Genomic DNA, 14,865 nt, shown 5'->3' with positions numbered 1-14,865 from the left:
ATGGTAAAGGCGTACATTAAGAAGTGCACCGGCACCGCCGCCGAAGGAAAGGAATTCCCGGCTAGTTTGCGGCGTAATTTTTAACCGTTGCGGCGAGAAGGGCGAATCGGCATGTATATACCAACTATACAAAACCCCCGACGCCCGAAGTTCACAGAGCGCCGCTTCTAATTTGTGATGCTTTTATCTGCAAGCCGCGGGAAGTGCTAATGTTTAACCCAGCCAAGGCGTCCGACATTCCAGTTATTCACCCCATCTACAACCCTTGTCAGTGCACCGCAGCAGCACTTAAGCCGTCGTAAAAACGTGAACTATTGAGCTATACATCATTTCGCTACAAATTGTCTCCGTGTGCATCTTTTTTTCCCTCCCCCATTCCGTTTTACTACTTGTTTATTAACGGCGCCTTAAATTCGCGTTCAAAGCGAAAGCTCTGCAAAGCTCTTACACCCTCGTCTCCAAAATATTTTAATTAAATTGTATTATAACGTCAACCTTAATAGGTGAAATGGGATTTGTATGCCTGCGACAATTCTTCTAACACCCTGCTTTCAAATTTTCATCCGCTGTCAGCTTATTTAAACATGCTACCCTTATTAGAGCGACGAAACAAGCGCTCAGGTAATGTTAAAATTTACTCCATTTTAATCTGTAGTAGATTCCTTCATGTAAATCACATCTTCCGTTTTTTCTGTAGAAATAAAGTCCCTTTGTAATGAATGTGGTAATGTCCGACGGAAACATAATGGATGTTGGGGATTAATCAAGATGAATTAATTAAAAGCGGTTGAGAAATGGAAATCGTGAACAGATATCCTTTCATCTTCGAAAGGTCCAAGGATTTACGACTCTTTCCGTATTCGCTACGTTGTTGATGGTTATTTCTCTCCGACATTGAGGCCCCCTTAAATTCCAATAGAAAAAGGGGAAGGCGTAGAATTCAAATGGTCTGTATTCGGCCTTATGGTGCAGGTGCAGATAACAAATTCCATAAATGCGTGTGAGTATGGTTAAATTAGTTACATAAGAATTTTCTTTTCTCATCCGATGATAAACGAATAAGCGCGCGAAGAAATAGAAAGGAAAATAACTCGAGAGTAGAGTTCAGGTTCGATAAAACAATAAATAAATATGCGGATTGTCTTAATATTTTTGGTGGTGGTACGTTTCCTGCGAATAACCGAGGGAATAAGCACTTGAAAGTATTTCAGTACGGTTGGTTGTATTGATTTTGAAATATTTTTGTATCGTTTCTGATATATTCGAGTTTATGGAGAACGGTTTTGAAAATCGTAGACTGGATGAATATGAATCGCGTCATTTTTTCTCTCAAACCCCCTCTGTATTGATTTTACTGTTTGAGTGCTACCACCATGTGCTAAAACTAGTATTTAAATGGCAGGTAACACAACCCCAAATTTGTTATGTAGTCTCACGCCAATTTAACTTACAAAATAAGAAAAATTAAATGCACCATCATATAGCTACATTGTTGCTTCCAAAATCGAACAGAGGGATTAAATAATCAAACAACCAACAATTATTAATTAAATAAAACTGGAGGACAAAATTTTTTTCTAACTTGAGCTCCCAAAATGAACAAAAATTAAATTTATCACGATCCAAATGACTACACTTAAATTTATTCAACAAAATAAGGTTCTTTAAATAAACCAAAGTGTACAGTGTACACCCTTGTCCTCAGAAAACCGAACAAGAAGAGACCTATTTTTAACAGATTTTGGCTAGTAGGATCAGAAAATTCAGTGATTATTAAAATTTCGAGCTGTTTTTCTTGGATAGGTACCCAAAGCTAGGAAATTGGTCACACAGAGGCCGAACCTTTTTGGACAATACCCCAAGGCTTCATGTATATACTCGTACATGAAGGACGAGATGAGAAATATCACGGTGGGTACCACTCAGGAAAGATCTTACAGTTTTAAGATAGGGCCACCCAATTTTGGATTTTATTTAGTTCAAGGCAATTCGCATCGAACTCTAGGGGTCGTCTGCAAGGGATATTAACAATGTAACATTGGCAGGTAGTATTCACTTTGACATTAAAATACTACGTAAAATCACCCTCAACCAAAAGATTTTAAAAATGTTAATAAACACAAAATATAAAATACAGAGTCCGAAAAGCAAATGAAGCAATTTAAATAAGCATACATTCCCATTGCATATTTTCACAGATTTCATTAAGAGATCCCCGTTTTTTTTTCTGCACATCATCAACCGTGAATACATCTACATCACTTAAACCAAATAAAGCATTTAAGCTAGTAAAACTCCGAAATAGTTTGGGGAAGTAACTATTTGCATATGCAAATTCGAGTTCATTAATACAATTGTTGGTTGCAAAACGAAAACTTCTCCACAAAAACAGGCAAGATGGCGCTTCTGCCATTCTAATTACGCCGGATAAAAAAGAGAGGAACTCCGCGTTTGTTTTATTATGCGGTTTTTCCGATGGACGCTAATACTACAAAGTCATTAAACTGAAATACGAGCATAAACTCCGTTCTCGTCTTGTTAATTTTTGCTCCGGAGCCTCGTGGAATTTTATTATTATACGTAAGGGGTGGGATACTGTTTGAAAACGACCCCTACAGTTTAACAGTCTCTTATTTAAAATGTATTTATTGAGTGGTAAAACTTTTTTGAAATGTTTTATCGACACGGAAAGGGTGTTTTATTAATCAAAGTGATAGTGCAATTAGATATTCGAACATTGTTTTAACTCAATACTCGCCGAATAGCGAAGTCATGAAACTAGGTGTATACCTACTCTAAGTTTCATTTTTTTAATATTTATCGCCCATTTTCTGGTGATAATGTTAAGGGGGTTGAGGGACCCGGATAGAGGAGAGTTGTAGACTATATGGAAGGAATAATTGCAATCAATATCGGTATTTGCCCCTCTGCCTGTGGTCGTGCACTATATTATATTATTATATTATATTATTATATTATATTATTATATTATATTATTAGGTATATTATATTATTATATTATATTATTAGGTATATTATATTATATTATTATATTATGGAGGAGTGCCGCAGGGCACAGTTCTCGGACCAAAGCTTTGCATTGGATGATTCACGGGGAATTAGTATGGTCGCCTTGTCGGTTACCCTCACGGGCTCCAGAAGCTCTAGGCTTCTTCTTAGGCTACCCTGAGACAGATTATGGAGTGCTTCCCTTCGAACTGAGACGCTGGGTACCTGACGTCGGATTGCCCCCTTGAGCCAACGACCCAGACACAGGGCCCGCTTGACCCGAAGGTATGCCCTCAAGGGGAAATCAATCTGAAACTAGCATTAAAAAAATACCAACCGCAATTCTTGGCAGGGCGACAGAAATTTACTGCGTTTAAGCACAAAATTGAAATTTGCAAAAATGTGCTAAAAATGAGAAAGGCGTGTATTAAAGAAACATTTTTTCTAGAAAAAAATGCTTTTATATTTCAACTACTACTAAATGTGAAAGTCAAACAGTTTCCCGGGTTCGCATGCTGCCAATCTTCGAACAAGGCAATATTATGCACGGAAGGTCAAATCAGATTGTTAAATCAAACTAGAAAATTAATTCCGGGGATCATTTCACTAATTATTATTCAATTAATAGACAGCAGACGGATAGGTTTCATATACATTCACATTTGTGCGCTAAAACATTATTGAGCTAAATGAAATATAAAATTAAATTTGCATTATTCATTTGAAATGCAGAGGTTTGAATTTATGTGAGTACGTGGGAAAATTGACAAATTCGTCATTATTTGTTGATCTTATTTGTATATAAAAATGTTCTCGCACTGTATTGAAATATGCATCACGTATTTTTCACACATTATTTATATATGTGGTAGATTATTCGAATTTCAGTTTCTTTCCTGCTTCAGCCCCGTATAAATGACATTAGAATATCAATCTGCTATGAGCTGTAGGTTCCCAATGAGCCTGAAATACGTGGTCTCGGAAAATACATACTGTATTCCAGTTAAAACGTATCACTCTGAATAAGTCTCCTTTAAGCTTTTATTCGGTTGCAACTTAGGAGGTTAATCATTGGAAATTTTTGGCATGTGCCCTAGCAACACACATCCGTATAAGAAACGTTTTTGTAGACTAAAACCTTACGTCTATAATACGCAGATATTGCGACAGTATAACCAACCTTTTTTACCAAAATTCGACTGCACCAAAATTTCTCGAGAAAACACTTTTTCTTATTAATTTAGGTGCGTAGAATCCAAAACAATTCGTACTTTTTCGATCACACTTTCTCAATCAAAAGTTATAGACTAGAAACCAATTTCGAAAGAAAATTCAAAGGGCTGTAACTTTTGAACTAGTAGCCCAATCTTGGAACTGTTTGTAATTATGGATTCTACAGGCCACATTCTATAAGAAAATTTTTTTCCGGGTCGATCTGAGACAATTTTTTATGAGGGCCTCAAAAAAAGGTAGTGGTATAACCTTCCTTTTTTACCAAAAATCGACTGCACCAAAATTTCTCGGGAAAACACTTTTTCTTATTAATTTTGGTGCGCAGAATCCAAAACAATTCGTACTTTTTCGATTAGACTTCTCAATCAAAAGTTATGGACTAGAAACCAATTTCGAAAGAAAATTTAAAAGGGCTGTAACTTTTGAACTAGTAGCCCAAATCTTGGAACTGTTTGAAATTATGGATTCTACAGGCCACATTCTATAAGAAAATTTTTTTTCCGGGTCGATCTGAGACAATTTTTTTTTCGGGCCTTAAAAAAGGCAGTGTATAAACCTTCCTTTTTTACCAAAAATCGACTGCACCAAAATTTCTCGGGAAAACACTTTTTCTTATTAATTTTGGTGCGTAGAATCCAAAACTATTCGTACTTTTTCGATCAGTCTTCTCAATCAAAAGTTATAGACTAGAAACCAATTTCGAAAGAAAATTCAAAGGGCTGTAACTTTTGAACTAGTAGCCCAATCTTGGAACTGTTTGTAATTATGGATTCTACAGGCCACATTCTATAAGAAAATTTTTTTCCGGGTCGATCTGAGACAATTTTTTTTTCGGGGCTCAAAAAAGGCAGTGTGTAACCTTCCTTTTTTACCAAAAATCGACTGCACCAAAATTTCTCGGGAAAACACTTTTTCTTATTAATTTTGGTGCGTAGAATCCAAAACAATTCGTACTTTTTCGATCAGACTTCTCAATCAAAAGTTATAGACTAGAAACCAATTTCGAAAGAAAATTCAAAGGGCTGTAACTTTTGAACTAGTAGCCCAATCTTGGAACTGTTTGAAATTATGGATTCTACAGGCCACATTCTATAAGAAAATTTTTTTTCCGGGTCGATCTGAGACAATTTTTTTTTCGGGGCTCAAAAAAAGGCAGTGTATAACCTTCCTTTTTTACCAAAAATCGACTGCACCAAAATTTCTCGGGAAAACACTTTTTCTTATTAATTTTGGTGCGTAGTATCCAAAACAATTCGTACTTTTTCGATCAGACTTCTCAATCAAAAGTTATAGACTAGAAACCAATTTCGAAAGAAAATTCAAAGGGCTGTAACTTTTGAACTAGTAGCCCAATCTTGGAACTGTTGGAAATTATGGATTCTACAGGCCACATTCTATAAGAAAATTTTTTTTTGGGTCGATCTGAGACAATTTTTTTTTCGGGCCTCATTTGCTAGCTACCTTCTTGTAGGAATATTATGCGTTTATTATCTCATTGATATAGGAATTATATGCGTATAGTAAAGTGGTGTTATATACGTGTATCAAACGAATGCTAAAAAACGGTTATTTATATACGTATTATCAACGTAGAACATGAACTCGTCGGTTTATAAAATGAATAAAAATCGTATTTTAAACGTAGGTAGAAAATTCGTCTACACAAAACGTATACCATACCATACCAATACCGAATTTATCCTATCAAAGCGTTTTTTTAAACGTAAGTATGTTTGGTGGGTGAGACTCGGTATAGAGAGGGGGTGGTTGACAAGGGTTTGATTATTTTCGTAGATTTGTGCCCCTCTCCTGAAAACTCCAAGGTATTCGTTTGGATCACTGGCCCAACAAACCCAAATATGAAATAGTTATGGTATCTGATAGATGTTTCAGTAGTTATCAACAGGCATTCTACATTTCTCTGAAACGTGTAATGAAAAATCGCTTTTCATTTGCTAAGAATTTATGGTTCGCACGTGAATTTCGTTATGTAAGTGCCAGGCATTCGTACATATCTGCAAATAAAAGTTTATTATTCTATCGATAAACCTATATTTATGGAGGGAAAGGTAAACGAGACCCCCATAAATGAAAATCCCTAAAACAGAAACGGCGTTCATCGGTTCAAGAGTAGAATTTCAAACTTTTAACGAACCCCCTTCCATCGTTCGTGTTTAAATTAAGTGTTTCCTATATAGAAATTCGTATTGTGCTTAATAGGCGTTATTAACATTGAAATTCGGAGCCTCCCCATTAATTGTATTGAATATTTATAGAAATAAGCTCAGTAAGTGCCTAAATTATTATCCGGGCTGCGTCAACTAGGGACGGTTCTAAATGAGAGATTGATTAAATCTCCATTACACGATCTTTAGATGTTAAGGATCTCAGCATGATGCGGTCAAAATTCCAACCCTCTTAAGGATAACGGTAATGCGCGCTTTAAGTTTGCGGCTTAATTCAATTTTCGAAAACGAGATAGTAACTGTAATTACGTACGTAGTACGTATAGAGCCACCCGGAGAGTTGGTTGTGTTTATCTTTTGCCCATAAGGGAGAAGAAAACGGCTACACAGTCATCCGATTTTGCCCAATTAAAATAAATCTAATTCCTGCGAACGTGACCGACCCAATAATCACTGGAGGCGAAGGAAAATAAAAAGGAAGGGATGTATCAGGATTCGGTAGTTATGGGAACCCGGACATCACATCGACGGGTAAAGGTAACTCATTCTATAAATGCGCCGCTGAATTGGATTCGTGCGCCGGAAGCGAACTTAAAGTCATGCCGGAACTTCGACAGCGAACGGTCACTCGATTGATTTCGAATTTCCATATAAATCTAAACGTTCTCAACCAAAAAAGGCCTCTTTTCAACGCTTCTATCTAATGTCGTTCGCTGAATTTTCAAGCGGTTCCCAATGTTTAAACTTTTACTCCAGAATGGATTTCGTTATCGTCGAAAACACGACGGAAGAAGGGAAGCGCGACAAAAAGAAAACTGTAACTGAATCTTTAAAGTCGAAGTGTTTTGCATTTATTTCCTAAAGGTTTGAGTGGAGATTTAAAAAAAAAGAGAGAAAGAAAAAGAACGGACGGAAAAGATGGCGGCGAATAAAGAGAAATGTGACTGTCGTGCGAAGGTGTGCGAAACTCATTAGTGGTGCTTTCGGTGTCTCAGAAATTGAAAAAGGTCTAACAGATGAATAGGCGGAAAAAAGCGGCGCGTGATGCTAAAGAATCTAATATGGAATAACGTGTACCAGTTTAGTTTACGAGACCCTTTTATCTCTCTTTACTTTTCTGTAATGCATTATTCATTACATTGTAAAATTTATTTATACGCAAACATATGAATAAGCTTGATAGAATATTGCAATTTAGATTAGTAGCACACAGAATAACGAGTCAGTAACACAACCACATTGCCCTTAATATGGTAGGATATTGAAACCGCAAATATAGCCTTTTTTGATTAAGTGTTTATTTTAAAATACAGATTTCCAGCCCTTAATTCACAAAAAAAAATAATGTTAGACTGCTAGCAGCTTGTTCTTAAACAAGAATCAAAAGAAGAACACGGTACTGGTAACATTTTACTGTAACAATTAATTTTCTGTAATTATTTTTTAATGCAACGGCTAGCTCAGCAACAAATAAACTTTAGTGGAAAGTTGGTTCTTTATTTTCCCTTATAATCTGAAAATCAAAACCTCATGCTCTGGTTTACCGCTCTAAAATAAATCGGCTTGTTTGAAAAAATTCATCAATCTTTTATTTAGGTTCGATTATCATTCATAAAAATAAACAAATCTGCTCACTCCCATGGGTCGATCTCTTCAGGAATATCACAATGACTTTGAGCATATATTGATATCCAAAAACTCGAAAACGATCGACCTCGGTCTTTATGCAATGCAAAAGTTTTAAATAACTTACATTAGGTAGCTAGAGTCGAAGTATTCTCCAAATTACATTTTCTCCTTTTGAAAGGTAGCAGCAGAAATAATTCGGAAAATTGGATAGTGGAACGCCTTCTGCAATACAATTGGACCTTTAGTTCCGTTATTTTTCTAGGAAGCGGTATACCTATAATATTTGTCTTGAGTAGGAATTTATTTTGGACGTATTGTGCTTTTCTAAGCTGGAGACTTAGTAAATTACATTTAAAGTCTAGCTCAACCCCTTCCATTTTTTTGGTGGATTTTAGCCCTGTTATATAATCATTACGTATGTCTCTCTGTCCTTTAATCTTGTACTGGATATTCGCACTGGTAGAAGCTAGATATTGAAGAAATCTAGTGCACATTTTCTTTGGCTGGACACTGAAATAGTGGTGCCAAACTACTAGACCAGTATATTAAATCCGAGCATCAACGTAGGTTTGTTGGTAATAGAATGAGTTTCTCTAGGAAGGACATAAATAAAAATGTATTTATGTACCTATTGCAAGAACTTAATGCTTCGATTTAGCGTGACGTTAAACTTACGCATATCCCGAGAAATTTACAAGAATTTAAATTGAATGGTCCTATGTAATATAGAAGCTCTCCTAACTACAAGGAGTATAAAGATTTTATTACTAAACTTAGCTTTTTCCCTTCAAAAGGGATTTGATTATAATTTTATTACATCGTAGAAAGGATAAAGAAAAAATTGAGACACACAAAAAGAGGTAAAGCATGAGATTTTGTATACTTGCCACCGGTATATTGCTATATTTTCCCAAAAGGAAGTTATTTGCATATTTGCAAAGAACTGCAATACTAAATAAGACCCACTGCTACAATATATATTAAATAAAACCGCAACTTCTTTAAAGAAACTTCCCACCGCCATTAAAAAGAAACTTTGTACAATGTGCATGAATTTCATTTATTTTTCAACTTGCGGAAAAAGCTTTTTGTATAATTTTGGACTAAATTTGCTTTTATTTTTCCTTATAGATTTTTTTCTCCGCTCGACTCTCAGAAGCGGTCTGGAATGATACAAATGTGTAATGTTGATTAAAAAGTTGGCGTGCATAAAATTCTTTCGGGACGTTTTTGTACATTTTATTACAATACCGTTTCTACGTTTAGAGTCACTTCAATTCGCTGAACGAAAGAAACATCTAACAAGTTGAGCACGCTTGGACGCTCACTATTAATTAACTTTAATTTGATTTGAAACGTAGACGCCGCCCGTCGACACTAATGTTAAGCTCATATTAATTTACTCTCAGCTGAAGCATGATAATATTTTTCTTTATATTTTTTTACATTTTTCGTTTGTGTCTCGAGATTAACGTGTAAACTTTTCAACAGAGTAAAATGAAGCAATTCCGAATTAATTATCTAACTTTTGCTTGCTCTAGAGTTTACAGAATTTTTAAATGAGAGATTAACCCTGTGTATCCTGTCCAAATAACTAATGGTGGGCTTATACCAGCCATCACTTTCCTGACCAGTCCGTTGCGTGTAAGTTTAAATACGCACTTTTCCAGCAGTCAGCCGGTGTTTTGAAGTCTTGTTTGATAGTTAAATTAAGAAGAAGTGATGCACGAATAGTTTTCCGATTGCTGTCCAAATTTAGTGTTCACGCAATTAGTAATTTTTCCAGCCACCGCTGAACTTGGAAATGCCGTTGTTCTACTACCAACTGCGGGGCTAGCTGTGGGTACAAGAAGGCTGCCATATTTTTCACCATTGGCTGTGATGAAAACGTGGATGCGTTTTTTGAAAAAAATTCTAATTCGTAAATTGAGTCTAAAGAGTGCATATAGAAATCAGAAAATGCATTTTCAGCAACTTTTACGTTTGATCACGGCTATGTGGTATGTTCTCCTCGAGATACTATTTCTGGTAATTGGCGTTGGAAAACTCGAGATGGTGAATTCGTCGTCGAGTGTTGCCGCCCCAGAATATTCATCATTTACCTCCAGTAAAATCGTGCGCAAAAGAATTTTCGGAGGCGTATATACCCAGGAACGTCTTTATATTCTTACAAAGAAATATTTAAATGATGTATAGTTACCTACATCTGTAAAATAATACAAAAATGACGTTATAACCAATTTGCGCTTCCGTAGTAACCGTAGTTACAATATGGGGGTTCCATGTCTAACTTTTCAAACTAATCCGATCATCCGCATTATCTAACTTTTCTCATAAAAACTCTGGGGAAGATATTAGAAACAATACACACATGATTTCGGTGTACCGGTAAATTGATTCGAAAACTTCGTCCAATAAATGTATGAGTTCTTGCGAAATCTCCACTTAAAAAACATCGCAAGCATTAAAACCGGTTAAATCCACCCCAATAAATTAAAGGCAATAAAGAAGCTAAGTAAATCACGAAAAACACTCACCTATTCACAAATTACCTAATTGCCTCATAATGACATAATTTACGGCATTTTTAGATTAATAAATTGCTGCTGAATATAAAAGGGAAAAAAAGAAACGAAACCCTTAGCGAGGGAAAACGTACGATTTGTATAAAATACGTCGTTATTTCTGCAGAAATGTTATTTCGTGTTATCCTGCTTTCAGGATGTGGCCACTATAGGTAGATGTGTACGAGATTTTTCCACTTTACTGGCTGGGGTGTTATGACACTTGTGGGATGCAACCATAATAACCCCTGGGCGTTTATGGCTCTTTCTACTCTCACTCTAACTTTCGCTTCCACGCTCATTTTTTTTTATTTCATTCTTTGTTTCCATTCCGCCCCTTATTTATTTAATATTGTATATTTTCGTACGTTTTGAAAGTATTTGTATCGCGCCGTTTTGAGAAATAGCTTTATCTCGCCTAAAAGGTGTTGTTTACATTGTACATTACTTAGCACGGCCTAAATTTATGTCTTTAAAGTGCTTGCAGCGGCTGCAAGTTTAGATGAACGGTAAGCTGCTACGTACGATAAGATTCGGCAATAAATATCGAGAATTGCCCCATTACGTGTATGCAAATGGTATCAATGGTGTACATAAGCTGATTGCATATTTACCCCAGATGTACACGTGAGCGTTTAATAACGGAACTTGAAGTTATGTTTAGGTAAACAATTACTTAACTGGTAACTGTAACTGGTGATAGGGGTTGCGTTGAGATTGCAAGAATGCATTCTTCTGTTTCCAGTTCCATTGTTGCTCAAATGCATAAACAACCCTCCAAACCTATTGCGAAGCCGCTGAAAAAATAAGACGATGAACCTCAGCAAAAAAAAGATTCCACTTCATTCGAACCTACCAAACCCCGACAGTTATAAATCTATGGGGTTGATAGTCGAGTTTCCATTTTGCCCATCGTAATTCTTTATTCATTCTTACTAATCATTTTCTTGGTTTATATTTCAGGCAATTAATATACAATTTTGCAGTATAACAATGTACTTGTGCATTTAGCATCGTTTCGCTTTCAGAATGAATAATAATTTTCTTCAGGAGCACTTGGAATTTTCCAATTTATTATATGCTCTGAACCGGAATTAATTTCCTTTTCATCTTTAGTCAAATTAAAAGAGATTATTGGATACGAATTTATAAAATATTTACACGAAACACAAGAACCCAATATATAATCTCATATAATCTAAATTTTCACGAGCAAAATTATTTCTATACGGTTTAACAGGAAATTGTTTATTATCAAGATTGAATTCTCGTTTCTTTTGTATTCAAAAAATTAACCAAAATGATCATAATCTTTTTTATAGACAATCAAAATGTCAAAATTCCTTTACATTTTGATCGAAATATAGAATAGAAATTTCAATCATCTTTGGTGCATTCATTGAGTAATTAAATCCTTCACTCAACGGTGCAATAAAGTCTTTTGTGAGAAGCTAAATGGAAAATTACACGGTCTTGCAGGTCAAATCGAACTAAGGCAGAATATGTGGAAATCAGCGAAGCGAAGAGTTTTGTTAACAGGATCTTCCCCCCGAAATGGATAACTCGCCCCCCGTCCGCGGTATCCGAACCTACAGTTGAGAGTTGAGGTCAAACACGGAATTAGATGTCGTAACTGATTTGGTTACAGTATTTGCCACCCCCGTGACGACCTCATTCACGGAGAAAATGTGCACATCAAACAATTCAATAATTTCCACATAGTAAAAGAATGATCAAAATTTAAATGAATATTAGTAACCTGAAGAACTTCTTGCAAAAGAACTACATCACTTAAATTGCATATGGTTACGTTATGAGTTAATTTAAAGAAAAGAACACGTTTAGATACTTATAAATGCAAATAAATAATTTGTACAATGTGAGACATAAGTACATGCTACTCTCTGTATATACATGGTGGGATCCTACAGAACGCCCCTTTGGAAAAGGCTGAACGTTTTCAACTTTCTTAAGTTCTTAAAGATTGGAGAATAAACAGACATTTCGAAGATTAATTGGTTTCAAATTCTATAAAGAGCTTTTATTGGAATTCCAAGCAGGAAAATGAATGGAAGTGAAACTTGCATTAAAAAAGGGGAGTTTATAAAGAGCTTAACGTTCTGTTTGACATTTCTTAGGCAATAAAAGTAGTGGGACATTTTTTTCTTTATTTTTCAAACTACAAATTGCAACAGGCTTTGCATACAAATGGGGCGAACTTCCTTTTTTTTTAAATAACTTGAAAATGTTTTTGTAAAAAGACCTACGGCTAGCCGCTGAAATAGAATTAAAGTCAGTTGGTTCCAATTTACATTTCCTTCACATCGTTTTTTTCTTGTTGGTAACACCAATATAAATTTCAAATATAACTAGAACAAATTCGTGGCCACGATTTTTTGCCAAATACCCTCGTAGCTAAGGTTGCTGACACAATAATAAAGTCGAAACGCCCTACTTACAATGATACGGAAAAAAAATCCTGAAACTGCAGATTGGAGAAAGGTGTAGTTTTTTAGAACAGTAATTCCTTGTGTTTGATTGGAATCATATAAAACCCGGAAGGTTTGTAATTAACGCGCTTTAGAGATGAGTATCAGCACTACTTTTATTCACTGAAAAGGAGACATTTGTTTACTAAACCAGACGTTTAATCACTTTAACTTTTGGTTAAGGTTTTTTTTAACTTAATCCATTTTTTTCATTAACGGCGACACAGCTGAATTTTTGCATTTTTGTAGCATTCATCTGCAGAAAATTTAAATCCGTACTGTGTAGGTGTGTACCCGATGTCAGGTTTCATTAAATCTCAAAGTAAGATTAGAGGAAAGCTTGGAGGAAATCTAAGATTTCCGTGGAATGCCTACACCTGTACCCTGTTGTAAATAATCGATTGAATTGGATCCAATTAATCAGACCATCCTTATTAAATCGTCTAAAACTATACCAATTTTTGAACCAGGCAAACCGACATTAATTTACGCTATGAAAACGCGTGTATTTCACAATGGGGTTGTAATGTCCCCTGATTGCGCAATAATTCCCTTTATGGTGTAACAAATGACACAGTCCCTTGATCCCGTTCTAGATAGTAATTGATTCTACTGTAAGACTCGCCGAATTTCCGGTCACTTTAATAGTTCGCACTCGAATTTTCTATTATGCCCGAAAAACAGCGCACCAATTTACTTAGCGAAGAAAACTACACGGTTGGTAGTTCTGTATTTTCAAATCCACGATTAATATTTCCGTAATTTAGATGCGAAATAATGTTAAATCGAACTGTTAACTAAACGCGAATTGATTAATTTTAATTAGAAAGGCCTACAAGATGGCTTTTTATTAACGCAGACGGCCATCATTAATCGTTATTTCGTATGCTTCCGCCTTACGAATCAAAGGTATTAAGCAATTCCCAAATATGACCAGCATTACCCCTCTAACGCACCCCTAACCTTTAATTCTGATTGCATTCTAAGAACTCTAATACAAAGAGACAATTATTGCGTAATAATTAAGTTTCCAATCATCGTTATAATTTTAACAAAATTCTCAACGCTTCGTTAATGGGAAATATGTTTTGGTAAGCAAAGAAAACGCCTATTGATTAACAGTTCGCTCAGCAAACATTTACGAGTCTATCCGAATATATGTATGGGTAATTTATAAAACGTGTGCCACGGCATTTTCCATACTTGATATCCCAGATTGCAATATTATGACTAATAAATCACCAAAATGAATTCTCATACACATCGAAACAGTGCAGGAATGGCAATAAAACTCTACAACATCAAAGTTATTAAAATTCACTTGCGCACGATCGATTGAAAATAAAAGCATTTCGTTCCATAGTATTTTTTTGTCAGGCAACATTTTTCTCCATAATGCGTACAGGAGATCGAATTGCTAATTCTAATTATGACTATCAATACACGGCTGAAACTTCTGAGTGGTTTTTTAAATCGAGTACTCATAGCTGAAAGTTACATTAACTTTAAATTCACGTAATGGTTGTCCAGTAGACCGTCAAAAGATGCATTTACATCATACTTTATCTGCCAAGCCGTATACCTCAAGCTCTCATTCCAGTCACGAACCATAACTCTTAAATATAAGTTTGCATTTTAAAAAGTTCCGCTTTTCGAAATACCATTCAGGTTAAAAGAAGCACAAAACCCGTCTTCAATATTCTCGTTTAAATATCTACATATTGCAGATGGATTCGGATTCTGTCCTTTTTTTGG

At 35.5% G+C, this 14,865-nt stretch overlaps 1 protein-coding gene across 1 annotated transcript in view; it reads left to right on the top strand.

Annotated features, from left to right (window-relative positions):
• The window catches only part of LOC116170686 (neuroligin-3-like), a 60,883-nt gene continuing 46,018 nt past the window's right edge, over positions 1-14,865 (top strand). Inside the window, exon 1 of the mRNA XM_031487190.1 lies at positions 1-73. Within this exon, the coding sequence (XP_031343050.1) occupies positions 1-73 (73 nt within the window). The remainder of the gene's footprint in view (positions 74-14,865) is intronic.

This window comes from Photinus pyralis, unplaced genomic scaffold (assembly GCF_008802855.1).
Source record: "Photinus pyralis isolate 1611_PpyrPB1 unplaced genomic scaffold, Ppyr1.3 Ppyr1.4_LG5, whole genome shotgun sequence".
NCBI classification, from domain to species: Eukaryota; Metazoa; Arthropoda; class Insecta; order Coleoptera; family Lampyridae; genus Photinus; species Photinus pyralis.
The sequence above is the reverse complement of the archived record's forward strand: the minus strand, read 5'-3'. Positions and strand labels throughout refer to the sequence as shown.